The 26,975-nt window shown below is 40.3% G+C and overlaps 1 protein-coding gene across 1 annotated transcript in view; it reads right to left on the bottom strand.

The window, feature by feature from the left end:
- Exoc6 (exocyst complex component 6) overlaps positions 1–26,975 on the bottom strand; it is a 131,942-nt gene that overhangs the window by 86,457 nt on the left and 18,510 nt on the right. The window contains exons 2-10 of the mRNA XM_038346922.2: positions 21,970–22,141; positions 20,655–20,702; positions 20,441–20,531; positions 18,644–18,689; positions 14,037–14,241; positions 12,645–12,800; positions 8,507–8,575; positions 3,391–3,474; positions 98–144 (exon numbers count right to left, since the gene is read on the bottom strand). Coding sequence (XP_038202850.1) covers positions 98–144; positions 3,391–3,474; positions 8,507–8,575; positions 12,645–12,800; positions 14,037–14,241; positions 18,644–18,689; positions 20,441–20,531; positions 20,655–20,702; positions 21,970–22,141 — 918 coding nt within the window. The remainder of the gene's footprint in view (positions 1–97; positions 145–3,390; positions 3,475–8,506; positions 8,576–12,644; positions 12,801–14,036; positions 14,242–18,643; positions 18,690–20,440; positions 20,532–20,654; positions 20,703–21,969; positions 22,142–26,975) is intronic.

Genomic DNA, 26,975 nt, shown 5'->3' with positions numbered 1-26,975 from the left:
AAAGAAAGCGAGAAAGTTCAAGTAGAAAATAATTATTTTTGACATTTAACAAACTTTAATAAAATTAGTAATAGTTTTTTTCATATTATATACATACCCTACAATCTGAGTGAAATATCTTCTATAGCCATCAACTGTTTCATGCTGAAAAATGAAAAATAAAAATCAATTTAAAACAATAAATACAGTAACAAAAGTTTCAAGTCACTATAACTTGACCGATAAATATTTATTGAGAGCCTACTAAGTTCTACTTACTAATAAGATACCACAGATACTTCAAATTAACAAAAATCTCTTTCTCTCATGGACTGTACATTCAGAAACAATTTTATTATTGTATATGTGTATATATAGACACATATGCTACAGTACATGGGGTGGTCAGAAGACAATTGTATGGCGTTAGCTGTCTCCTTCCACCTTCACTTGGGCTCCAGGAATCAAACAAAAGCAGGCATGCAGCTCTACCTACTGATCCATCCTGCTCACTGAGCCATCTTGCAGGCCCTCATGGAATGTACATTCCAAAGGAGAGAGATATTAAATAAGTCTAAAGGTAAGTGAGATTTCAGAGGCTACTTCCGTCTTTCACTTGAGCTAATACCTCACCATCCTACATAGTCTCTGATTCTAGGCTTCCCACTGGGATCTAGTCTCACACAGCTAACAGGTAATAGACTGCAATTAGCTATGAGAACATTATATCCTCTACAAAAAACTCGGGGGGGTTGAAACAGGGTTTCTCTGTAATAGCCTTGCTATTCTAGAACTCACTCAGTCGTCCACACTGGCCTCAAACTCACAGAGATCTGCCTGCTTCTGCCTCCTAAGTACTGGGGTTAAAGGTGTGCGCCACCACTGCCAGGCCCAAAACCTTTTAATACCACCCATAACACTTATATCATCTATAATTAAAGTCAAATAGCTAACAAATGGGCCAGGGTACGGCTAGGGAGAAAGCTGAAGTCTTGGTGGGCAGGTATGAGGGTCAGAACTCATGTAAAGGCTGGGTGAACATGGCAGCCTACCAGGAATTCTAGACTCAGTAGAGGAGGAAGGGGTCCCCAGAGTACGTTGGCCAGTAAGACTATCAGTCAGCTCTGGGTTTGATTAGAGACTCTCCCTCAAAGAATAAAGTGAAAGTGAGACTGAGGATAATTTCCCTACGTTAGCCTCCAGCCTCCACAACACCGGCATGTACATACATGCATGCACACACACACACACACACACACACACGAAAAACATGTGTAGAGACACATGAAACTGTGAAATACACAACACATACAAACACATGAAAATGTGAAAAAAAAAATGTGGGCCGTATAATAACTCAGCTGGTAAAGTGGCTGTTTACAAGCCTGAGAACCTGAGTTCAGGTCCCTAAAAGCTATGTTCAAAGAGCCAGATGTAGGGCTGGAGGGATGGTATAGCAATTCACATGCTTACTGCTCTTGCAGAATATCCAAGTTCAGTTTCCAGCTTGCATGTCAGATGGCCCACAACCAGTTCCAGATCTGATGCCCTCTTCTGGCCTCTATGGGCACCTGCACCCCACATTCACATACCCATACACACAAACATACACATGTAATTAAAAGTTAAATAAATTCTAAAAACAAATCAAATAAAGTCAGGTATTGTAACACATGCTTGTAGTCCCAGTGCTAGGGAGACAAGCAGATCCCTGGGGCTCACTTGCCAGTTAGTCAGCTTAGTCAACTTGGCAAGATCCAGGCCAATTGATAACTCTGTATCTCTAAAAAAAAAAATCCAGTACAAAGTGGTCAGTTCTGAAATCACATATACATAAACAACAAAAATAAACTCAGCAGGTCATATTGATGTATACATAGCAATAATAATCAAAGAAAATGAGGCTATTGATTTGAGAAGGAGGTGGGGCATGGGAAGAGTTGAGAGGAAGAAAAGTAACACAATCATATTTAAATTTAAAAATTTATTTTTCTAAAATACAAGGTGGACAGCACTTAAGGAACAGTCAAGGTTGTCCTCTGCCCGCCACACACTCACCCACACCTGCACCTGCACACACGTGAGCATTCACAGACACTGAAAAACATGGGCAATTCTCTGATAAACCTTTAACAAAAACATAGAGGAAAACTCTATCTGATTTTTATCCATAAATTTGTTTATATGAACCACCTTATATCCCAAGTAAGTTCTAGATGATGGCTGATTTTACTTGTCAGCACAGTCTGGAGCCTCAGCAGGAGATTATCTAGGTTAAGTTGGTTGATGGGCATTTCTGGGAGGATTTACTTTGATTACTTCATTTTGGGAAGACCTACTCTGAAAGTGGGCAGCACTATTTTCTGCACGAATTTTCATCTGTTTATTCATCTGTTTATTCATTCATTCATTCATCCATCCATTTTAAAAGAAAGAGCGGAGCAGACGCATGCCTGGAGCCCCTGCGCTCTTCTTCTCAGTGTGGATTTAATGTGGCCAGCTCTCTCATTCCTGAAGCTGTGGTCTTCCTGCTTCGAGGGACAGTGGCCTGGACTTGTGAGCTAACACAAATCTTTCCCCCAAGCTGAGTTTGTCAGGTTATTTTATCTCAGCAACTGGAAAAGAAACTAAGACAATGGATTCCATAAAAGTGGTAAGATTTTCAAACATCAGGGTCTCTTTCAGTTGAAGGAAGTGAGGTTTCTGCCTTCATTTAGGTTATAGTCAGTATTTTGAGGTATTTTTCATGTGTATTATCTATGAACTTTCACAAACACATTTGGTCATGTAAATGTCACCACAATCAAAGGTTTTGACTTATTGATATTTCCTGCCAGATCCCTAATACATTTAAGAAAAATCTAATAAAAAAAATCTATCCAGAGGCTAGAAAAATGGCTTAGTGGTTGGGAGCCCTAGCTGCTCTTACAGAGGACCAAAGTTCAGCTCCTACCACCCACAAGGAGGCTGACAACCACCTGTAATTCCAGTTTCAGGGAATCTCATGTTCTCCTGGCCTCTGAAGGTAACCCTAATCACATAAACAAACCTACCCCAGCCACATACACATAATTAAAAATAAAAATACAAAGAAAAAGTCTATCTACTGTCTTCAGTTGTTTTGTTCAGTGTGACAAAGAATCATAGCACACAATTTATCATAGTATCAGAAACAAATTACCGCTGCCTGATATTGTGCTTGTTCATCTGTATTTAATTCAACGTCTATCTTTCCTAATAAAATATAAACTCATGAGAGAAGAGACTGACTCAGCTTTGCTCACTATTGTACACTTGGCACCTAAGTCAATTACTAGAAATGGTAGGTGTTCAATAAATATTTACATGCTCTGAAAACTACAGCCAGGGACAGGCTGATGGCACAGTCACGGCACAGGGGCTTGCACTCACCACACTCGACTGCGGCTGCAGAACCAGGCGTGCCTGCTTCTTCCTTTGCTTCCGGTAGTAATTTTCAAACGTTTCTTCATCACCCTAAAGAATGTCAGGAGAAGGATGGTCAAGACTGCCGCCTCTAACCTCCCTCCTGCCCTTGCCCTCCCTGCTGAGAGAGCCTTCTCCATCATCTGGGAGTCATGATCATTTTCCAAATTGGAACATAAATGACAAATGGCATTTCACACTGACAGTAAGACAAAGGTACTATAGCTCAAACACACACACACACACACACAAAACCAGCAACTTTATTTCAAATTTACCTAAAATAAAGTTCAAGCAATTATACATTTTCCTACTTTACCACTTAAACTTTACAAGCTTTTCACTGACCAAACTAAAATAGAGTTCTCAATGATGATGCTAAATAAGAAAAAAGTTGTCAAACTATTAGCTGGCCTCTCTCCACACCAGCCACACCGTCAGGGCGTCCACTTCACCGTCCACACCGTCAGGGCGTCCACTTCACCGTCCACACCGTCAGGGTGTCCACTTCACCGCCCACAGCGTCACGTCCACTTCACCGTCCTCTTCCACTTTCAGGCTTTCGCACATGCTCTTCCTGGGGGGCGGTTCCCAGTTCTCATTCTCTCCATGACATTGTTACTCAACTTTGGGACTCCTCCTGGATGTCAAGGCCCTAAGAGAGCTTTCCATAGTGCGCCATTCAATTATTCTGTCACAATCTACACTTCCCACCACAGCACCATCCAACAAATAAATGGATGATGTTAAACACAGATACATCTCCATCCCGTCTGCTCAGTAAGAATCCTTTCAGAAACAAAGAAAAAGTTGGGACTCACATTCTCCTCTTTATCTAAGACTGGGGGGAGGGAAATTTAACAATAAAAAAATTCAACAAAAAATTGATTTATTTTCTTCATATTAAGTAGCTATAAACCATTACTTTCCTAAATGTAACCTAAAATAAACTCATAATGAAAAAAAAAATAAAAACAAAAACCTAAGTATCTCCTATGTAAAGCCTTCTAATGTTCTTGTGGTCCAGCTACCAAAAACTTCAAAATAACTATGCTACTGATTATGCAATTCTAATACATTAACTGAGAAATTTTTTACTAAGAATTTGAGCAAATGCAGAAGATAGGACATTAGGCATAATATAAAATATAGCCTCATTTAAGCAGAGCCGAGCATCATTTACCTAAGATACATGGACAGTTCTCGTGTGTACAGTTCACATGCATAACTTTACTTTTGAACTCCCACTAGCATTACACTACCCTAACACAATTTACCTGATTTAATGTGTTTTGCCTAAATGTTGTATTTTCTAATTAAAACGCTTTAGTGATCATTTTTTTAACTTAGAAGAATCTTGATGTTAAAATTACTATTTCACTTCAGGTATAAATTATTCTAATTAGTACTTAACTGATCCAAATAGCATAAACATGTGCTATGTTCTAGTGACAAGTAAATAAAAGACAAATTTGTATGTGAAACCAATATCTTTTAAATTTTTATATAATAGAATATTTTTTGTTTTGTTTGTTCATTTTTTGGTTTAACATTTTATTATTAATTCAATGGTTTTTAATATTTATTGTTTACTGCTATCAAAAACTAAGTCCTGAAGTTCTCTACCCATTTGTTCTTTTTCTTCGAAAATTGAGAAATAGAAACATCCAAAATAAGCACAAATAAAAGCAATCCATGACCAGTAATCTAGCACTGCACACATGCAAGAGAAATAGATAAGTCTGTGAGAAACACAAGAGAAGCAAATATATCCAAATCAGTAAAGCAGAGGTCCATTAAGATGAACCAGGGAGGAAGGAAAAAAAAAAAGACACTTTTCAAAACGGCCAATCTTTTTTTAAACGATTCCCCTATGAGTTCAGGCTGTCTTCCAACTTGTAATCCTCCTGCCTCAGCCTCCTCCTCAGGCTAGAATTACAAGTAAACTACACTAGATTCAGCAGTAAAGGGAGGTGTGAGGGGATTTTTTTCCTGAGGGAGGTTGTGAGCCTTGCCTTCAACGTCTCCTAGTAACGGGCGATAAAGAGCCCAAAATGGTCATCTTCTATAACCAGAGGTTCCTAGCAGTGGGACTGGCACATCAACCCAGCCATACAAAACCTTCAACCTACAATCTGTCCTGCCTGCAAGATGTGCTGGAGCAATGGTGCAGAACTTGTGGGAGTGACCAATTAATGACTGGTCCAACTTGAGGCCCACACCACAAGAGGAACTCCAGCCTGACATATCTAGATGACCGTGAACCAGGAACTGGACAGCTCAGAGACCCAGGATAGAACCAAATACAATTGCAAAAAAAAAAAAAAACAATGAAATGATGAAATGATTCCTTATGATATTCTGCTATACTCATAGATCAGTGCCTAGCCCAATTATCATCAGAGGGGCATCATCCAGCAACTTATGGGAGCAGATACAGAGACCCACAGTCAAACACTATGTAGAGCCAGGGGAATCTGGCAGAAAAGATGGAGAAAGGACTGTAGGAGCCCGAGGGGTCTAGGTATAAGAGAACATGGCCCACAAAACCATAGAGACTGATGTACCCTGTATGGGTCTAAACTAAACCTTTGTGTATATGCTGTGAGTGTGTAGCTTGGTGCTCCTCTGGGACTCCTAACAACAGAAGTGGGGAAGGGGGTGAAGGGAGTATCTCTGACCCTCTTGCCTGTGCTTGGAACCTTTTCCTCCTACTGGGTTGCCTCATCTAGCCTTTAATATGATGGTTTGTGCCCAGTCTTATAGTATCATGTTAGGCCATGTTTGGTAGACATCCCTGGGAGGTCTACTTGCTTGCTTTCTTCCTTCTTTCCTTCCTTTTGAAGGGAAATGGAGAAGTTGATCTAGCAGAGAGGGCAGGTGGAGGGCAGGACTGGACTGGGAGGAAAGGAGGAAGGGGAAACTGTGGTCAGGATATAATATATAAGAGAATAGAAGTTTTTAAAAAGGAAAGAAATTGGATTTAAAAAAAAAAAGAATTAAAAAACCTTGTCAGAAAAGAACTAATCACAAAAGTCAATATGTTTAAAAAAAATAAAAGAAGTAGAAGTGATGGAGGAGGGTCTTCTATCAATCTGTTGATTTCATTGGTTAATTAATAAAGAAAACTGCTTGGTCTGATAGGTCAGAACATAGGTGGGTGGAGTAGACAGAACAGAATGCTGGGAAGAAGGGAAGTGAGTCAGATGCAATGAAGCTCCGACCCAAGATGGACGAAGGCTAGAATCTTCCCGGTAAGCCACCCCTTGTGGTGCTACATACATTACTAAATATGGGTTAATGAAAATGTGAGAGTTAGCCAGTAAGAGGCTGAAGCTAATGGGCCAAGCAGTGTTTAAATGAATACAATTTGTGTGTTGTTATTTTGGGGCATAAGCTAGCCAGGCGGCCGGGAGCCGGGTGGGAATGCAGCCTGTCGCCTCCTCATTACATAAAAGTAGTAGTATATAACATAATTCAACTTTGGTTATAATAAAAGACATGGAATGTAAAACATCAACCAGACTTGATGGCACAGACATGTGAGCCCAGCTACTCAAGAGGCTGAGACAGAAGGATCACAAATTCAGGTCAACCTGGACAACTTAGACCCTGTCTCAAAATAAAAGTAAAGGGAGCTAATATGCTGAGGATGTATCTCAGGTAGTAGAGGGATTGCGTAGCATGCACACAGCCCTGGGTTAAATCTCCAGCACCACATAAACCAGCTAGTGGTGGAGAGAAGAATCAAGTTCAAGGTCATCCTTGACCACACAGTAAATTCAAGGCCAGGCTGGACTATATAAGATCCAGCCAAAATTGAAGGGGAGGAGAAGTGAAGAAAGAGAGGAAGAAAGGGAGAAGGGGGGAGAAACAGGAGAAAGAGAAGGAGGGATAGAAAAACTACGTACTACCAAACACAAAGTCATTGCCTACCAAACTCAACATGATTGGAAAGAACAGTCAAAGAATTAAACCACAGTATAGTGAACTTAAAAGGCTAATATATTCAGTTTGATTCAAAGTCAATGAGACTGAGTTAAAAACAACCAAGACCCAAAGCCCATAGACTGGGCAACAGGAACCCTATTCCCAGTGTTATGTAACATTCCAGCTTAGCCTCCACTTGTCTTAGGTGCAAATACAGTTAAATGCATAACTATCACCTGATATTATAAAAAAGAGAAAATAGCAGCTTTGAAAGACTGAGAGGAAGAATTACTTCATCATGACCTAGACAAAGTATTATGTTTTTACAGTGCCCAAAGTACACAGTACCTGAGGAATGAATGACACCCAAGGTCCTCTGGCCTCTAAATTCAGACACACACACACAAACAAGATAGAAAACACCTAATGATTCCCAAAGTTAACCTCTGGTCTCAACATACATACAAACACACACATACACATGCATGCACACTTATGTATCCTTACACATACAAGCACACATATAAACATACATATGTGTGTGTGCGCACATACACACACACACACGAGTTTTCCTTCCTTTCTTTTTGGTGGTAGTGCTGGGGCTAGAACCCAGTGCTTCATACATGCTACAAGGACACTCTACAATGGAGCTACATCCCCAGTTCTGAATTACATCTTGATAAAGAAATTATTTAAAAATGGGTAACTGACTGCTTACTCAAAAGTACTAACAATATAATGTGGAACAAGCACACACTGAAATAAATACTAAAAAGTAACTATGAGTCAACCTCAGGAAGAAAGGGAGATGGAAGTACAATCTCCTCCTGTTCTCAGAAAGTACCAAAGTCGTTATTCTGCGACGTCCCAGGGTGCACTTACACATTCCCCAGTGACAAAGACTATGATACATGTAGCATATCAAAAGCACATCACCAGCCGGGCGGTGGTGGCGCACGCCTTTAATCCCAGCACTCGGGAGGCAGAGGCAGGCGGATCTCTGAGTTCGATGCCAGCCTGGTCTACAAGAGCTAGTTCCAGGACAGGCACCAAAGCTACAGAGAAACCCTGTCTTGAAAAACCAAAAAAAAAAAAAAAAAAGCACATCACCATGGGACTCCTTACGGTCAGAATTGGCAAAAATACTCACCAAAGCAGAATAAATGTGTAGGCATCGATAAACAGGTGAAAAATCAACGAGATCTTGAACAGTTAAGACCTAAAAAATAAATCTATTTTTTAAAAACGATAGGTTATACTATTAGATAATACAAAGTTAAAATCAAACATCAACTCACAGACTGTTAAAAATATTTATTTAATTCTCCCAGGCATACAATATAAATGCAATCCCATGTCATTTCCCTTTGGTGGTTTTGTAGCTTATTCCTTATATGTTTATTATTATTGTTGACTTATGGATTATAGAAAAAATAATTTTTTCCTATACTGTGGACGGACCCCAGGGCCTTGCACTTGCTAAGTAAGCACTCTACCATTGAGTAGAAAACATATCTGTAACATGCTTAGCAGAGTATCAGAAAATTGCTGTAATAAGTACATATTCATTACGGCCTTGTTTGAGGTACTTCATTAATTTACATTCTGGCTTTAAACAAAGTTCCATTTAAAGCAAAACCATAAGCTTTCACCACTGTTTCAAATTAGAAACTGTCACTATTATCTCATGGACCTTTTTTTAAAAAAATGCATAGCTACTTAAAATTGGCGTATCAATTTTAAGATGAATGCCAGCTTCTAGAACATATAATACAAAATTTTTTCACATTATGTTACAGTGTAAAAAAAGTATTCCTTAGAACTGTTTAAAAATAGCATAAAGAAGCCAGACAGTGGTGGTACATGCCTGATGTGAAATGTCCTTCTGTATGCTGTGAACATGCATTCCTCCCACTGGTTAATAAAGAACCTGCTTTGGCCTGTGACAGGATGGAATATAGCTAGGTGGGAAATCCAAGCAGAGAGAGGAAGAAAGGTAGGTTGAGAGAGATGTCAGTGAGCCGCCCATAGAACAGGATGCCAGAATACCTAACGTAATGCCATTGTCACACAGAGATATACTGACTATTAGAAACGGGTTAACTTATAAGTGAGGGCTAGTCAGTAATAGCCTAAGCCATCCGCTAACCAATTATATTAATATTAGTCTCTGAGTGATTGATTATTCTATAAGCAGTTGTGGGAACTGGGAGAGAAACTGGTCCAATGGGCCCAGTCGACACAGAGAAAAGCCTCCAGCTACACATACCTGTAATCCCAGCACTTGGGAGGCAGAGGCAGAGAGGCCTCTGTGAGTTTGAAGCCAGCCTGGGCTACAAGAGCTAGTTCCAGGGTAGCCAGAGCTGTTATAAAGAGAAACGCAGTCTCAAAACAAACGAACAGAAAACAAAAAATATAAAGTCTCTCAAACTTGAGAAATCTGTGAATTCTTCTAAAAAAGGAACACATTTCTATTCTCACAAATCCTGAACAGATTTTGCTCTTACTTATTAGGGAAAATTATGAAAACAAAATATAGAAATAGTAAAAGAGATCCAAAAGAATAGGAAACAACAAAAGTACCTTAAGCAATGGCCTTAGAGCTAACATATGATTCTAATATCACCAACAGGTAGAGATGTGCAAAACAGACAGCGGAAACTAATTAAGAATGGACTTCTTATCATCCACGTCTTCAAAGGAAAAAAAGAATACAAAATCCTCTAAATATTAAGAACAAAGATGTCAATTTTAGAAAGTGTCTCATACTGAAACCATGTTTGCAATTTATACACTATCTCAAAATTCAACCTTAAAAGATCCAATTCTATGTCTCCAATGACAACTATTATAGGAAGCAACTTCAGCTTCAGGTATGCAGGGATTTATCAGAATGAAAAGCAACAAGTGCCAGCCATCTCCTTTCCACAAGCGCTGTATCACTGAGCTTAACCCTACCTCTAAAAACACTGGTTTGGAATAAAGGACGGGAACTGGAGAGATGGCTCAGTGGGTAAACTGCTCGCCCTGTCACTCAGTGAAGGCCAGAGTTCAGACCCCAGACCCACATAAAGGTCAGACAGGTGTGCCATCCCCTTGTCATCCCAGCACTCCTCCCGAACTATGGAGACAGGCGGCCTCCAGAACTAGCTGGCTGGCTAAGCAGTTCTGAGTAACTGAGAGGCTAAAGTGGACAGTGTCAAGGATATTTCTGCGGTCAGCCTCAGACCTCAACATGCACAGCCTGAAACTCTAGCTCCAGAGAATCCAATGACCTCATTTGAATTCTGTGGGCAATCATACACAGATACACACACATAAATAATAAAAATATAAATATTTCAAAATATTAGTAATAATACAAGACAGACTCAACAGATGACTGTGCCATGGTGAAAGTTTTAAAAAAAAATAGGATGAAATAATAAATTTGGATAGAAATTTAAAGTAATTTCAAGGTTTCTAGATAGGACTTTAAAAAAAATAACAATTAACAAGGTTGGAAAGATGGCTCAGTGGTTAAGAGCACTGACTGTTCCTCCAGAGGACAAGGTTTAAATCCCAGGATTCACTTGGCAGCTCACAACTGTCTATAACTCAAGTCCCAGGGAATTTGAGACCCTCACCTAGAAATACATGTGAGCAAAACACATAGAATAAAAAAATAAATCATTTTTAAAAAGAGGTGACAGTCACAGAGACCCTAATTGTTCAACATGCAGACAACAAGAGGCTGTGAGTGTCCAACCTGAAGTTGGACATCCACATCAAACTCCTCCCCAAAGGCTCAGGGGTCCTGTGGAAGAGCAGGTGAAAGACTGCAAGGGCCAGAAGTGGTAGACAACTTGAAGGAAGCAGTGTTTTCCAGAAGTAACAGGGTAGACGTAATATGAACTCACAGCAGTTGTGGCAGCATGCAAAATACCTGTGCAAGACCCAGCCAGGCAAAATCCCAGCATGGAGTGGGGAGGTGGATACATAGCCCCGCTACTAGCTGAGCCTATTAGAATCTGACAGCTGCTGGGAAAGGGAAAGTCATTTTTTTAATGATGTGACCTCTGGTAGGTCAACCACAGGCCAGGGAAGGCCCCATTCCCAACACAAGCTGGGTAGCACACATTGAATTCAATGAGGATAGAAGGAAGACGAAGGAAGAGGAGAATAAAGAGGAGGAGGGAAAAGAGGAAGAGGAGGGAAGAGGAGGAAGAAGAACAGAGAAGAATGGAAGAGGTAACCTCAAGGTTAGTGAGAGGGATGGGAAGGTTAAAAGGGCGACAACGGGGAGTTGGGATGGCAGGTATACTCAAAATATACTGTACAGAATTTTCAAATATTTAATTTAAAAAATATAAAGCTTAACAGAAGCTACAACCCTCAATACAAATTGAAATAAAGTGGCAGAAGGCTGGGGAGACAGTCCAGTCCATAAAGTGCTTACCACAAAGGTATAAGGAAGTGACTTTGGATCCCCAGAATCCACATAAACTTGAGGGAGTGGCAACATCCAACTATACCCCCAGCACTGCAGGATGGGGAAACAAGTGAGTATCTGCAGCTCATTCCCCAGTCAGCCTAGCCAATCAGAGAGCTCCAGGCCCAATGAGACCCAGTCTCAGAAAAACTGAGGTGGCATCAATGAGATGGCTCTGTGTTTGCTACACAAGCCTGGCCACCTGGGTGATCCCTGGAACCCATGTAAGAGATGGAAAGAAAAAACAACCCCACTTAGTTGTCCCTTGACCTTTATACACCCACTGTGGCACATACATTCTTACACACACACACACACACACACACACACACACACACACACACACACACACTGAGAGTGATTAGAGAAAACACCTGATGTTCACCTCTGGCCTCAACACAAACATGCACACACATCCAGATGTACCTGTACACTCACATGCACATATACCACACGACACTACACATATGCACACATATACTAAAATAGAATATGATATAAAATAAAATGGTAGGCTATCCAGAGTCAGGCCAAATAACAGAGTCAAAAATTATGAAATAAAAATTTGTCTCAGCTAGTTCAAATATGGTTACTACAAAAAAGATTAAATTTATTTTTACTACTAATTATACCAAACAGCTACACTCTACTGTCTAAAAAAATACAGTCTGCAATATCCTGTTTGTCTATCAATTATGTTGTCTAATATTTCAGATCATTCACTGTCCACTATGAGCTGATGGACATAAATCAACTGGCACATGGAAAACACAGTACTTTATAAATTCAATAATAAGGGAAGGAAGAAACCCATTACCTCCTCTTCATTCTCAGCCTCCTCTTCAAGTACATGTTTCAATACAATGTCACTCTTTTCTTCTAGAATTCTGTCATTATTTGCATGCATATTTTTCCCAAACCTCGCATTATTTTGCTTCTGCAGAGCAACACTGAAGCTTTTCTGCTGCTGTGCCTATTTTAAGGAGGACAAAGTTCAAATTATTTCAAAATTGATTCTAGTCAAAACCAACATTTACTATCTATCCACCCATCCATCCACCCACTCATTTAACTACCGACTTATATATTTGATCCAGGCTCCTGCTATATAGCCAGGCTGAACTGGAACTTATTACGTATCTCAGTCTGACCACAAACTTGAGGTCTTCCTGCTTCAGCCTCCCAAGTGTTAAATTTGTACTTGTGTGTCCATGTACAGTGCTCCCTGCCTCAAAATTATTCATAACATATCCCTTTTTAAGTTGTTTCTTATAAACCTATTTCAGGGCCTGGGGAAGCATGTGAATGTGGGGGTCACACTCAAGCCCCATTCTTCGGGATCATGATTAATTGATTGACTTGAAATGAGATCTCACTGAGACCCGGGGCTGACCAAGTGATCTGTCCATATCTGCCTCTTCAGGACTGAGATTACAAGCACACACTATGTCTGACTCTTTTATGTGGGTTTTGGGGATCAAACTCAGCTCCTCATGCTCGAGAAGCAAGCGCTTTACCAACCAAGCCATCTCCAAAACCCCAATAATTTATTATTTAAATGTAGGTGTTAGATCTGCAACAATGTCCTCTTTTTAATTCCTGATTGGTACTTTCTTCTCTTTCAAATTCTGTTATAAATGATTATCAATTTTATTTGAAAAGATTTTTAAAAGGAACAATTTATGGGAAGTAGAAAGAAAGCTCAGCAGCTAAGAGCACCTGTTGCCCTTGCAGAGGACGGGAGTTCAGTTCTCAGATCCATCTCAGGCAGCTCACACGCACTGTAACCACATCTTCAGGAGATCCAGTACCTCTGACTGCCTCTAGCACCTGCACTCACATACACATACTCGTAATAAAAGTAATACAGATCTATCTTTAAAAAGGTAACACCATAAAGCTGTTTCCACTCTGTGGCTGGCACCTACTGTTAAGGCAGATCTGACTGCGGAAAGCCATGTGAAGGAAAAACAGACTGCTGGGAGTTCAACTGGTGAATGACTGAAGAATTCAGCTAAACTGACTTTACTTAAATTTTTAAAATACCTGTAACGCCAAAGAAAATGCTAGGAAAAAACCATTCTAAAAGAGAACCAGGGATGATGAGAAAACGTTAAGCTTAAGCACAAGGAAGCAAGTTGAGAGGTGAGCCCTGGACATGTTTGACATCCCAGACATCAAGAATACTCATCTGAAATGTTAAACTCACCTGTTTCATGGCTGCTTCACCTATTTTGTCAGAATGCTTTCGAATGCTTTCCAGAAAGTCCTTGAGATCAGACATGGAGATTTCTTTGATATCCTCCCGGAGTTTAGGAAGCGTGTCTATCATTAGCTGGCAGAAGCGGTACTGACTGACCCGGGGAAAGTACACGGTCTCCAACTGTTCCATCGTTTGAAGTGCAGAATAATACCTGTAGGAGGTTAAAGGGAATTGTAAAAAGTTCATGTCAATTAACTACATAAGGAGACCCAAATAATGAATCAGGCTGATGCTCCCCTCAAAGAGGAGTGACTGCATCTGGGTTCTCAGTGCTGGGACCTTTGCCTAGCTACACAAGGCCCTGGGTTCCACATACAGCCCTAGGGAGAAAATAACATTTATCCCCACTACTAAACACAACCATGTATACTATACACACATTAGCAGCTAACATTCAGGGCTTCCACTAACATAATCTTAATTCCAACGAAATCTATAACATGAGGAACACTACCATAGTTGTTGCAATGTCTTAACTCTAAACAAATTTACAAATCACAACACAATGCTAAATTATTCACTATATAATTTCTTACTAACTCTCCTACATTATATCCATCCACACAATGGTACCATCAAAAATTATAGCACGTTTCATTCTAAATAAATGTTAAATTTATTTAACTGTTTTAAGAAAATGTCATACTACTATTTCATTAGAAATATCACTAAGTGCCTCAAGCCTAAGAGGAAAATCACTTGCTGAGTGATTTCTTTCAATTCAACCAACACTTTCTACATGCCCACTATTTATGAGGCACTATGGGACATGTCAGGTGTGCAGTAATTAGTAAACCAGAGCTTGTGCCCCAGAGAAACTGACACAGACTTTCAAGGGCTAATTCTTTCTTTCAACCCTCTGAGGTATACTATATTGGCAACCAATGCTATTTATATGTTATGATAAGAAAACTAAAACAGTATGTAACTTGGTCAAGATGTCATAGTGAAATGGTCCCAGGATTCAGCATATAAACATATAAATATCCTAAGTTTCAAAGATCCAAAGAAAACTAGAAAATACTTTAAACTGAAAGATAATAGAAAAAAAGAACAAATCAAAACTTGTGACAAGGCATGGCTCATGTCTGTCACGCCAGTATTGCAGAATATTTGTGTATATTGTAAAAATGTGTCTCTGTTTAAGACACCTTCTGATTGGTTTAATAAGGAGTTGAATGGTCAATAGTTAGGCAGGAGAGGATAGGTGGGATTTCCAGGGAGAGAGAGAAAGGGAAGGAGGAATCTAGGTGTGAGGATTTCACCAGCAGACTGCAAGTCAGACATGCCATACTGAGGAAAGGTAACCAAGCCATGTGGCAGAATGCAGATTTTAAAACTATGGGTTAATTAAGTTATAAGAGCTAGTTGGAGAAAAGCCTAAGCTAAAGCTGAGATTTCAAAATTAATAATAAGTCTCCAGATTATTATTTGTGGACTGAAGGTCCAAAGAGAGTCTGACAAGAAAGCTTCCACATGCCAGTATTTGGAGGCCTGAGGCAGAGCAGTCATAAGTTCAAGCATATGGTGGGATATAGTAAGATGCTATTTCTGAAGGAAGAAAGAAGAAAATGAAGGACAGAGGGAAGAATTAAGCGGGGGGGAGGGAATAATAGGTCAGTACCTCTTACGAAAATTTATATCAAGAAAATTTCCTAGTGGATTATCAGATTAAAGATTAGTTTCCAAGTTAAAGTGTGGCTCCTAGGATTGAAGAAATGGATCTGCAATTAAGGATACTTGCTCCTTTTGCAGAGGACCAGGACCCACAGTTTGGTTTCCAGCATCCAGATGGCAGTTCACAACCAACTGTAACTCCAGGCCCAGGGAATTCAATATCTACTTCTGGCTTCTGCAGGCACCAAGCACACACACACAGTACACATACAAACATGCAGGCAAAATACTCAAATACATAAAATAAATACAGATTATTTTAAAAGGTGGCTCCCCAAGAACCCATCAGACACACTGAAAACAAACAAGCCATTAAAACATATCATTAAAAATTTACAGAACACAGAGGACAAAGTTTTTCTTTGTTTTTTAAGGGCAAAGTTAAGAAATGAAGCCGGATGCTGGTTTTGCACACCTCTAATCCCAGCACTTGGAAGGCAGAAGCAGATGAATCTCTAAGTTTAAGGACACCCTGGTCTACATAGTGAGTTCCACGACAACCAGGGCTACACAAAGAAACCCTGTCTCAAAAACAAACAAACAAACCAAAAAACTAAAACAAAACAAAACAAAACAAAAGCAAAGAAAAGAAACAAACAAAAGAAAAAGAAATGAGAATGACTTCAGACTTCCCAATGGCAACCCTGGAATATAGAGGGCATAAGAGAACACACCTGGAGAGAGGACAGCTCGTAAGTTTGCTCACACATGTGCCACCCCACCCCGTGTGTGTGTGCACGTGTGAGTGAGAGTGTGATGAGCCCAGGTTACAGGCAAATCTTAGTTTCTAAATAGTGCTGCTGTCTAATGACAATACTATTTCTAATAGAACTATTAAAGAAGCACAGGCGCGGGCAGAAGAGCACAGTGAGAAGAGGAGCCAGGAACATCATACTGTACAGCAGGAAAGCACACAAAGAGGACACAAACTGGCTTAAAAATCTCTACACTAAACTGGAACAATCTGTACATCAAATAGAATAAAGATAATAATAAACTAATGCATTCATTTTTAAAATATTCATGACACTACAGCAATAATCAGAAAAAAAGAGCAAAGAAAACAGATTAAAAGTGGTAATCCCAGTCAGACAGTGATGGCACACACCTTTAATCCCAGCACTCAGGAGGCAGAAGCTGGCAGAGCTCTGTGAATTCGAGGCCACCTTGGTCTACAAATTGAGTTCATGACAGCCAGGGTTATACAAAGAAGCCCTGTCTCAAAAAAAAAAAAAAGACAAACAAACAAACAAATCCAAAGTGTCCTATATTACAAGAGTTGACCTGGACTTTTATGAATAGCAAAAGAACAGCTGGAGGGGAGGGCAGCATCTTTAATCTTTAGAAGTGTGAAGCCTTGCACCTTCAGTCCAGGAGAGGCTGGAAGGCAGGGCCACTGCAAGTCTGAGGCTGCAAAATGAGTGAGACCTGTCTCTAAAATTATTATTATTGGATTTTATTAAAATAAAATGGACAAAAACTCATAAGAACCAATTTTTCAGGCAGGAAAGAAGATAATATTTGGGGCATGGTAGAGAAAATCTGACTTTAACTATAAGATTATATCACTGAAAAAACAGAGAAGCCCCTAAACTGGAAAACAGTAAGTCATTTTGCTGTACAGGGTACAATGGTCTGTACCCTGTCAATTGTATTTTAATAAAATGCTGATTGGCCAGTAGCTACGCAGGAAGTATAGGTGGAGCAAGGAGAACAGGAAAATTCTGGAAAGAATAAAGATTCAGTCTGCAGTCGTCACCCTGACACAGAGGAAGCAAAATGTGACTGCCTCGCCAAAAAAGGTACCAAGCTATGTGGCTAACAAAGAAAAGAATTATGGGCTAATGTAAGTTATGAGTTAATAAGAATCCTGAGCTAATAGGTAAATCAGTTTATGATTAATGTAGACCTCTGTGCGATTCTTTGGGATTGAACAGCTGCAGGACCAGGTAGGACAGAACCTCAGTCAACATCATTTGAAGACACTTTACACTTTTAAACTTGAAGGTGTAGAGACCAAAATGACTGGCGGTGAGTAAAAGCTTCTGCCCCGTGAGAAGAACTGGTCCATGAATGAAGAAAAATTAATCCCTGGTGGGCTTGGGGGTTGGGAGTAGATTGCTTGTTTTTTGCAACAAACACATAAAACTTTTTGAAGTTTAAAATATGAGAATGAATAGCACAAAAAGGGAACATAATAGTATAGAAATAAAAGACTTTTCTATCTTATATATGTTTAATAATGGAAAATTACTATTCTATAAATTAATACAAATTGACAAACCTACTGAAATTCAAGGTATAGTACTAGATAGATAGATAGATAGATAGATAGATAGCAAGGCATTCACTGACTACAGATTTGTACATTACATGTTAAAGTTGCTTATAAATAATTAAAAATTATTTCCCCAATCCACATGTGTCTTGTTTATTTTGGCTTTTCGATGTCACTTTGGAGTTGTTCATTTTTAAACATCTTGAACATCATTTTATCAGTGCTCCTATGGCAATTAATAAACCATGCCATATTACTTTGCATGTCACATTTTCGTCTGTATTACGAGGCAGAAGGTGAAGAACGCTACCCTGGCTGTCAGCTTATAGCCACCTGTACTCTGCCTCCAGCTCACATCCCACACTTGGCCTTCATTATAGCAAAATGTATCAGTAAGTTAACAAAATCCTGACTCCTGTTGAGTTGTCTGTTTATCCTTTATCAGTGCTATCAATCTTTCCTGTCACTTCTAAAGGACAAGCACTCGTAAGTACACGGCTACAGTCCGCTTTACTGGGTGACAGTGACAAGCACACTGCATGAAAAGGCTGAAGACAGAGTTGCCTGTGCTCATGAGACAGCAGAGAAGTGGGCTCACCTTTTCATGCTCATCTGCTCTCTCAGCTTACTGTACATTTCCAGCACTGCAGTAAAAACAACAGTTGAGCTTCGTAAGAAAAGGACATTGACACAACAAATTCCTTAGTCTTCTCTACGACGCGGTGAGGTAATATTCTTCAATAAAAGTTATGTGTTGTTAATGGAAATGATTTAATTTGCACATATTGAACATTATATACATTAACATATTAAAGCTGGAAGGCTTGTATATACTGACACCTGCAACGAGACAGGAACCTATTAATAATTATTTTATTCAGAAACTACTAATATCTCTTTCCAGAATTAGAATTAGAAGTTTCTATTTTAGGTACTTGAGAAGGAAAACTGAGTGACAGTGAGATTCATCTGACTCAACATAAATAGCATGACTATAATATAACTGACTACAAGGAAATTCACACTGAATCTACAAAGAAAGAAACTGTCAAATGCTAATGGCACCGTGAGTTCTAACAACAGTCGAAATAAACCCAGCAAAGAATATTTATTTCAATGCTTCCACAAAGCCTCAGAAACATAATTATTCAATAAAATAATAAACTTTGAACTGTATAATCCCAATATCTTCCATAATGATTGACACATGGGGAAAGATTTGGGGAGGGGAGGCTCTGGGTGTGGCAATGAAGAGTAAGTATTCACACATGCTCAGAGCCACTGTCCAGCATCTCTGTTTCACAGCCCACTAAGGTGCATGCTGAACCCAGCTCTCCACCAGTACACACATTAAGGCTTACTGTCCAAGGTGACAAAGGGCAAAGCATCCAGTGAAGATGTGTCTTCAAGGTTAACACAATGTATCTAATGGCAGCAGAGACATTATAAAATCCCATTCAAACATCTCTCAACCCTGAAACCTTTAGAAAACTGGCATTCTATTTATTCAAGATTAATATGCAAATATCCCTGGTCCACTATGCACTCAACTGAGTGGACTTGTAGGAGTTCTAAGAAAAGCTATTCTCACTAGTGAAAAAACAAAATATTTATCTTAGTCAATAAAAACTGCTGACAATATAATTTATATTCTAAGCTAATTTTCTATCACATAACTAGTATGCATGGTATTATATGGAGGGTGAGGTCTCTTCCTAAAGAGGAGCTAACTTAAAGCATATCCTGAGATGGATTTCACTGACAACGTGAAAACAAAGAAATGGCATATACCTGCTCTGTTTGAACAGGATGCATCCAATTTACAACATAGTAAGTCCAGGTAAAGAAATACTGGCTAGTTCTTGAGAATTTATGTGATATCCCAGTAATATCTGAGCCAGACCAAGAACTAAGTCTTTCCAAAAAGCAATTGGAGAGGCAAAAGAAGGGAGGCCTAGCGTTTACAGTGTTTCTTTACTTTATCGAAAATGAGGTTGGGAACAAACAAAGTCAACCTGGTAGGAGACAAACAGAAAACAATAGGAAAACTAGAGATAAAAAAAAATAGGCAGATTAAATAAAGCCCAGAAAAACATAGCTAAAAGACACTCTCAAGAGGGAAAACAGACAAGCATGGAGGTGGGGTGATGGTGGAGAGGTAACCCAAATGCCAGCTAGACAGAGAGGAAATGCAAAGATGTTTAGGAAACAGGTGAAGTGGAAACATTTACTTTGTAAAACTCAGGGAAATCCAGAGGAGCAAGCATGAAAGGCAACCAGAGGTGGTGCGAGGGAGCAATCACAATAATCTGTAATCCCCACAGGGAGATGACTATGCAGCACCATCGAATTATAATTTTACCACACCAAACATATGGTACGTCGTTTGACTCACCTGGGAGGCATAACTGCAATTTCTCTACTACAGTTATAATATTTCTCTGCTGAATTCTACATCGAATAATATCTTCTGTTTGTACTATCACCTTGGAAAATAAAGTGTTGACAATTTTAAGGTTAAATGGCATTCACACATACCGAGTTCTCCCTCCTTCCCTCCCTCCCTCTTCCCATCCATCCACCCAGCTATCCATGCATCCTTTTCTTACCTCTTTTCCAGCATCTTGAAACCTTCGGTTGGTATCAGTAACTTGCACCTTAAAAATAATTTTGCCTTAGTTAGACAAACGTGCATAAAGCTGCCCTGATGCAACTGCTCACCCTTGTAATCAGATCATGCTTCATGAGAAACTCAGAACAAAGAAATGCAAATTCAAATTAACTCTACAGTTTGAACTTGAACTTCTGATTGAAAAGGACTTTTGTTAACTTCAATTGATTGTGACAGTTCTTTTTAACAGATTCTGTGGCAAACTTCTCAAATTTACTCAGGATTTTTGAACTTTACTTGCTTTTCTGAGTCTGTCAAACAATTCAAATCACTGACCCAATTGACCACTGGTCCCTTTTTGATAACTTCAATGAGCTCTATGTGCCATTCACTGTCCAAAGGAAATGGCGATTGCATTTTACGGTAATTAAACATTCATACTTTCTGAATGCAAACCCTGGGAGGTTGATTAACATCAAACACAGAAATCTCAACCCACAGCAACATGTTCAAGCTGCAGGTGCAGCCAAAGCTCAGCCTGGATTTTCCCACGTATTAAGTGACTCATTAGGTCATCGTATGAGGAAGCACATTCTCGTTTATTAAAAATCTCATTAGCTGCAGGGCAGAGGTGCTCAGTGACCTCATGATGGTGTGTCTGGTCTCTTGTTATCTGAATAGCCTTTATATGATGCTTCTTCTAATCAAAATCTTTGTATTCTGCCTGATAAGCACTTTGAATGAAAAGATAAAAAATTCCTATAATTAAGTTTTTTATATTCTTACTGAACAAATCCAGGCCTAGTTTAATAAATAATGTCTCCAATTTGGCAGAATATGTGAGCAACTTTCTTTAACAAAATTAAATGACAGCATAAAATCATTTATAGTAAATTTTCATGACTTTAGAGGATAGCTTTTTTTTGTATTTCAAGACAGAGTCTCTCTGTGTAACAGCTCTGGCTATCCTGGAACTCACTGTGTAGACCAGGCTGGCCTTGAACTCACAGAGATCCGCCTGTCTCTGCCTCCACCACCTTCTGAGGACAGCTTTGTAAGACTGTTGTTGTCACTGGTTTAAACTGTAAATAGGCCTCTCCCTGCCTGTGTTTTAGCACACTTCCTGCATGCAGACATCCGATTAGGTAAGAAGCATTCCTGCCGCAGTGTTGACAGCTGTGTTAGTGGAGTGCCAGGAACATTCTCCAGTATGTATACTATTTACTTCCTGAAAGTGCAGTCAATGGCCAGTGTGTTACAGTATTGCATAACTTAATAAGTATAAAGCAAGAGAAGCTGAACATACTTCCTACCTTCAGTTTTTCCGCACCAGCCCTTACTTTAAGGAGCTCCGTGATAGCGTCTACAAAGCCCTGATGGTGGAAGTTGCACATCTTCTCAATCTCCTTGTCATGGCTGCGGATGCAAGCATCTAGCTTTTCCATAAACTTCTTGTGCGCATTTGGTTGATCATCATACACAGACCTGTATGTTAAAAAAAACTGAAATTAACTTCTTAGTTCACCAAAAGCTTTTCCTATTAAGCACAATCTTTGCAGCAACTAGAGATTTAACCTCTAAGTAAGTAAATGAATTGGACAGTTACGACCTTCATTAGGAACAATTTTAAAGGAAAATGTTTCATTTCTTTTTCAGTATGTTAATATTCAAAGACTGAGAAGCCCTCTAAATATATTCCTAGGTGTCGAGAAATAAAAGTCTTAAGGCTTAGGAGATGGGGGTCAAATATTACTCCTTAACATACTAAGGCTCAAAAATGAATCAATAGTGTGAGTAAAATGCATGAAGAAACTCATGACTTTCACAGCATTTACTATGTGTCAGAACATGTTCTGAAAGCAATATAGTAACTCATCTTCACAATAAGGCTACAAGGTGGACATTGTTATTACCCTTGCTTTTTGGATACATTATTCATTATAACTGCCATAAATTCCACAATTCAAAATTTATGACTGGAATATGCATCTTGGCCATCTGGTTCCAAGATTTAGATCCTCAAATACAGAATCATATTGTGGTTACCACAACATTTGAAAACATGGTACAAAGTTCAGCTCATGCTAACTCCACAGAACGGGTGATACATCAACCCCTTTACTATGCAGGAAGCTTGTCCTTGGCTCTGGAAGTGAACACTTTGTGTAATGTCTTGTGTGTTTAAGTGGAGGCCATAACAGTACGATTTATGAAAGTGGGGGCCTCAGCTTTCTAGAGGCTAAAAACTAAGGTCGGCAAGGTGGGCAGTGAGCCAGACTTACATGGGCAATTAGTCCCACACACATGACTGTACCCTAATAAAGAGCTCTGGACATCAAGGCGAGTGACTTCACTGATAACAGTGGAAGGGCTGCCCACACAATGCCACTAGGGAAAGGCAAATGGACACTCATCCCTGGACCTCTCCTTCACCCTGCCCAAGTGCCTTTCCCACTGCTAACTACAGGAAGCATCCACATGCTCTATCAAGCAGAACTGTGTGCATACCACCTCTGATAGAATCTAGCAGTTGTTTCTACATAGTGTTGAACCTGGAGGACATTGCACCAGCCACTGCCTCATGTTCAAGGTTCAGTGCAAGTTCCATTTTCTTCCACCAGGTCTTTGTCAATCATTTCTATATGAAGTAATATCTTCCTCTTTAGGACAGATAAAGTTGTTGTCCTTGATAGTTACCCTGACATCTTCTCATATACTACTTTGTATTGTAACTTAAATATTAATATATGCTATATATTTTGTTTCCCCAAACACACCAAAGCCTCTGAGGGCAGCTGCAAGCCTCAGTTTTTAATGAGTTAAGTACTACTAGCAGTAGACACATTATAGGACGATAATTAAAAACCTGGGCTCTTTGAGTGCTTGGCTAGAAGACTCTGGTCTTGGCCACCTTCTTTTTCATTCATATACTCGATTTCAGTCTGACTCTACAAACACACAAACATCTTCCAAATTTACATTTCCACCTCCAACTTCTCCTCAAACTTCAGACTCCTATCTGCCCAGATCAAAGTGTGATGGGCATTAATCTTCACTTTATTCAAAAGAGAATTCCTAACCCAGTTCCCCCAAAGCTGCTTTTTCCATACTCTTCCTCATCTTAGTAAACTCCACTTAATTATTTCTCAGACAAAAAAAAAAAAAAAACCCTGAAATTGTCCCTGGCTTTTTTTCTCCCGCTTCTAACCACAGATGATTTAGCACAGGTAAAACCAATCTATGGTCCAGGACAGTGATGAATGCAGCCCAGCAAATGTGTAAATGACAGCATCGTATCACACTGTCAAAAGGCTGACAGGCTGCTGAGATGCTCAGCAGGTGACCCTGTCTGAGACCAAGCCTGACAAATTGAGTTGGATCCCCAGAACCCAAATGGCAGAAGAATAGAACCAATTCCCACAAACTGTTCTCTGACCTCCCCGCCTATGCCATGGAGCACGTACATACATGCACACACACAGCATGTGTACTTACATACATACACACAAAAATAAATAATAAATGTTTTGTTTTGTTTAAGCTGGCCACCTCTGATCTAGCAAACCTATCACATCCCCTGATATCACTCTAGTCTAAGCCAGCAACACATCCTGCTTTAAATTATTGCCAACTGCTTCCTACTGGTATGACCCTGCCTTGCCTCCACCTTCCAGCATCTTCCCAGCTGTAGACACATGATGTATAATGGAGATGATCTTATTAAAACAAGAGATCTCATATTCAAATCATTTTCTCTTGCCACAGCCCTGTAAAGCTCTATACAGTTCTGCTGCGTGTTACCTCCCTGCCCTCAATTCTACTATCTAATCTCCATTTTACTAATTCTGTGCCGGCAACACTGGCCTCCTCACAAATTATTTTTCTTTTTCAAAAAAATTTATTTATGTACTTTTTTAGGTATGAGTGTTCTGTCTGCAAGCATGCCAGAGAGAGCTAAGGATTCCATTATAGATGGTTGTGAGCCACCATGTGGTTGCTGGGAACTGAACTCAGAACCTTTGGAAGAGCAGCCAGTGGTGCTCTTAACTGCTGAGCCTTGGTAGGCTGGAGAGATGGCTCAATGGTTAAGAGCACTGGCTAGTCTTCCAGAGGACCAAGGTTCAATTCCCAGTAACCACATGGCATCTCACAACTGCCTGTAGCTTTACATCAATGCACATAAAATAAAGTTAACTGCTGAGCCTTCTTCTCCAGTCCCATCTTTGTAAATTCTTGAACACATCAAGTCCATTCCTGCCCTGTGCCCTGCAAATGTGTGTTCCCATATGATCCGTCTCCCTCACCTCCTCCAGGTCTCTGATCCTCTTTCTGGGGAAAAGGAGGCGGGAGAAGAACTGAAGGAGAAGGAGGAAGGAGTGGGGAAAGGGAAGTGCAAGAGGAAGGACAGGAAGTAGGAGAGGGTGTTAGGTCACCCAAGTCTGTCAAAGGCTGCTCTCTCTGGGTTTAATTGAAAATCTTACATCTTAAGAAACCCCTTCGGTACAAGCAACCAAAACAATCAGCCACCTATTTTGATTCAAGGTTCATGGGCTATGAGAGATGCGTTTGAGTTCAATGTTGTGTGGTATATAGTCAGTCTCATGTAGGCGAGTTCACAGTTCAGACTGCAGGGGCTGAGGAGATGGCTCAGTTGTCAAAGCACTTGTCATAAAAGCACAGGGACTGGAGTTGGGATCCCCAGAACCCATGTAAGATTCTGGGGGTGTGCGGTACAGTCGGGAGAGCTGCTTATGTCTTAGTTAGTGATGGTGGTAATAAAAATACCGAGTGCTTACTACAGTGCTTCTCACAAGGCCCTCATTAAGTATTCGCCACACCTCCACAGCACACTCTGCCAGCAGCTCAGTTTTCAAATGCACTTGAGGAAGATTAACACATGTCTAAAGTGACATAAAAAAGACTGTCAAGATTTAATCCCAAATCTACCTGATCTAGAATAATTTAAAAAATATTGCGTTATGAGAGTTTCCAGTGAGCAGCAGTAAGCAGCACATGGACTGTGGATGGGAAGCACTGGCCCGAGCAGCCACACAGATCACCTTTGAAGGCCAGCGATTGATAATGACTCAGCAGGGGATCCCTAAGTGCACTGCTGCACCCATCAGGTGAAATCAAGATGGGCAGGAAGAGGGATGGGAACTGAGGCATGGCTAATCGTTAGGCGGCAGTAAGTTACAAATGCAACAAAATGAGGAGCAAGACATGAGGGGGAGACACTGAGGTCCCTCCGTGCTTCTCTGAAAAGCCGTTTCCCTTGAACGACCAAGGCTGCTCTTTGAAACTGATTTGCAGGGAAGGAAAGCGAGCAGAGTCTCTCAGCCTCTCACCCAAGGTGGATTACTATGTTGCCTTAAAATATTAGTTGAAATTATATTACTATTCTAAAGTTTTAAGTGACAAACAGTTTAACAAAACTTTTTTTTTAAATTTTCCCCAGGATTTCTAGTATCTAGTGGGAAGCCTAACCAAGCTCCTACAAACACACTTATTCATAAATATGAAAGACTACCAAGACAGAACCTGAGAAAACTGGTAAATGCTATACTACTCCACATGAACTACGGTGGTACCTTTTCATAAAGACTTTCACGTGAGCTGTGTTTTGCTTGCACGTATGTTTGTGCAGCATGTGAATGCAGAGCCCCTAGAGTCCAGAAGATGATGTCAGACTCCCTGGAACTCAAGTCACAGACAGTTACGAGATGCCATGTGAGTGGAAGGAACCGAACCCAGGTCCCCAGAAGAACAGCCCCTGCTCTTAACCCCTGAGCCATCTCTCCTGCCCATTAAGGTGGTACCTTAGTCCTCCACACACTAACAGCAATGTCAGGGTAAAACTTTAGTCGGGGAACAGGAAGGCAGAAGACAGTGGCCAGTGGCCTGCCTGCCCCTGTGGCCAACGGGCAGCATCATGATGAGCAAGCATGTTATGGTGGAGAAATGGGAGAGAAAGAGAAGCAGAGTGGTTCATGTGCTGTGGAGAAAAGTGGAACTGGTGGTGAGGAACAGGATGATGGGAGTGGCCTGCACTGCCACCTGAGGCCATGTGATGTCTGTGCCTGTGCTGCCACTGGGGGTCATGTCTGGGTCCATGACCCTACTGCAACTGAGGACTGTGTTGAAGTTCATGACATGTCTGGATGACATGGTCTGGCCTGCTGCCTAAGCCCATGTTCATGTCTGAGAACCTTATTAAGCAGGCCCACACCTGGCTGGCCCTGGGAGGGTTAGCCTCACCCTCTCACCTGCCTGGGTGGGGAGATGAGAGAGGAGCCAGAAGGGGGCCGAAAGGGAGAGG

Source organism: Arvicola amphibius, chromosome 1, assembly GCF_903992535.2.
Source record: "Arvicola amphibius chromosome 1, mArvAmp1.2, whole genome shotgun sequence".
Lineage (NCBI taxonomy): Eukaryota > Metazoa > Chordata > Mammalia > Rodentia > Cricetidae > Arvicola > Arvicola amphibius.
The sequence above is the reverse complement of the archived record's forward strand: the minus strand, read 5'-3'. Positions and strand labels throughout refer to the sequence as shown.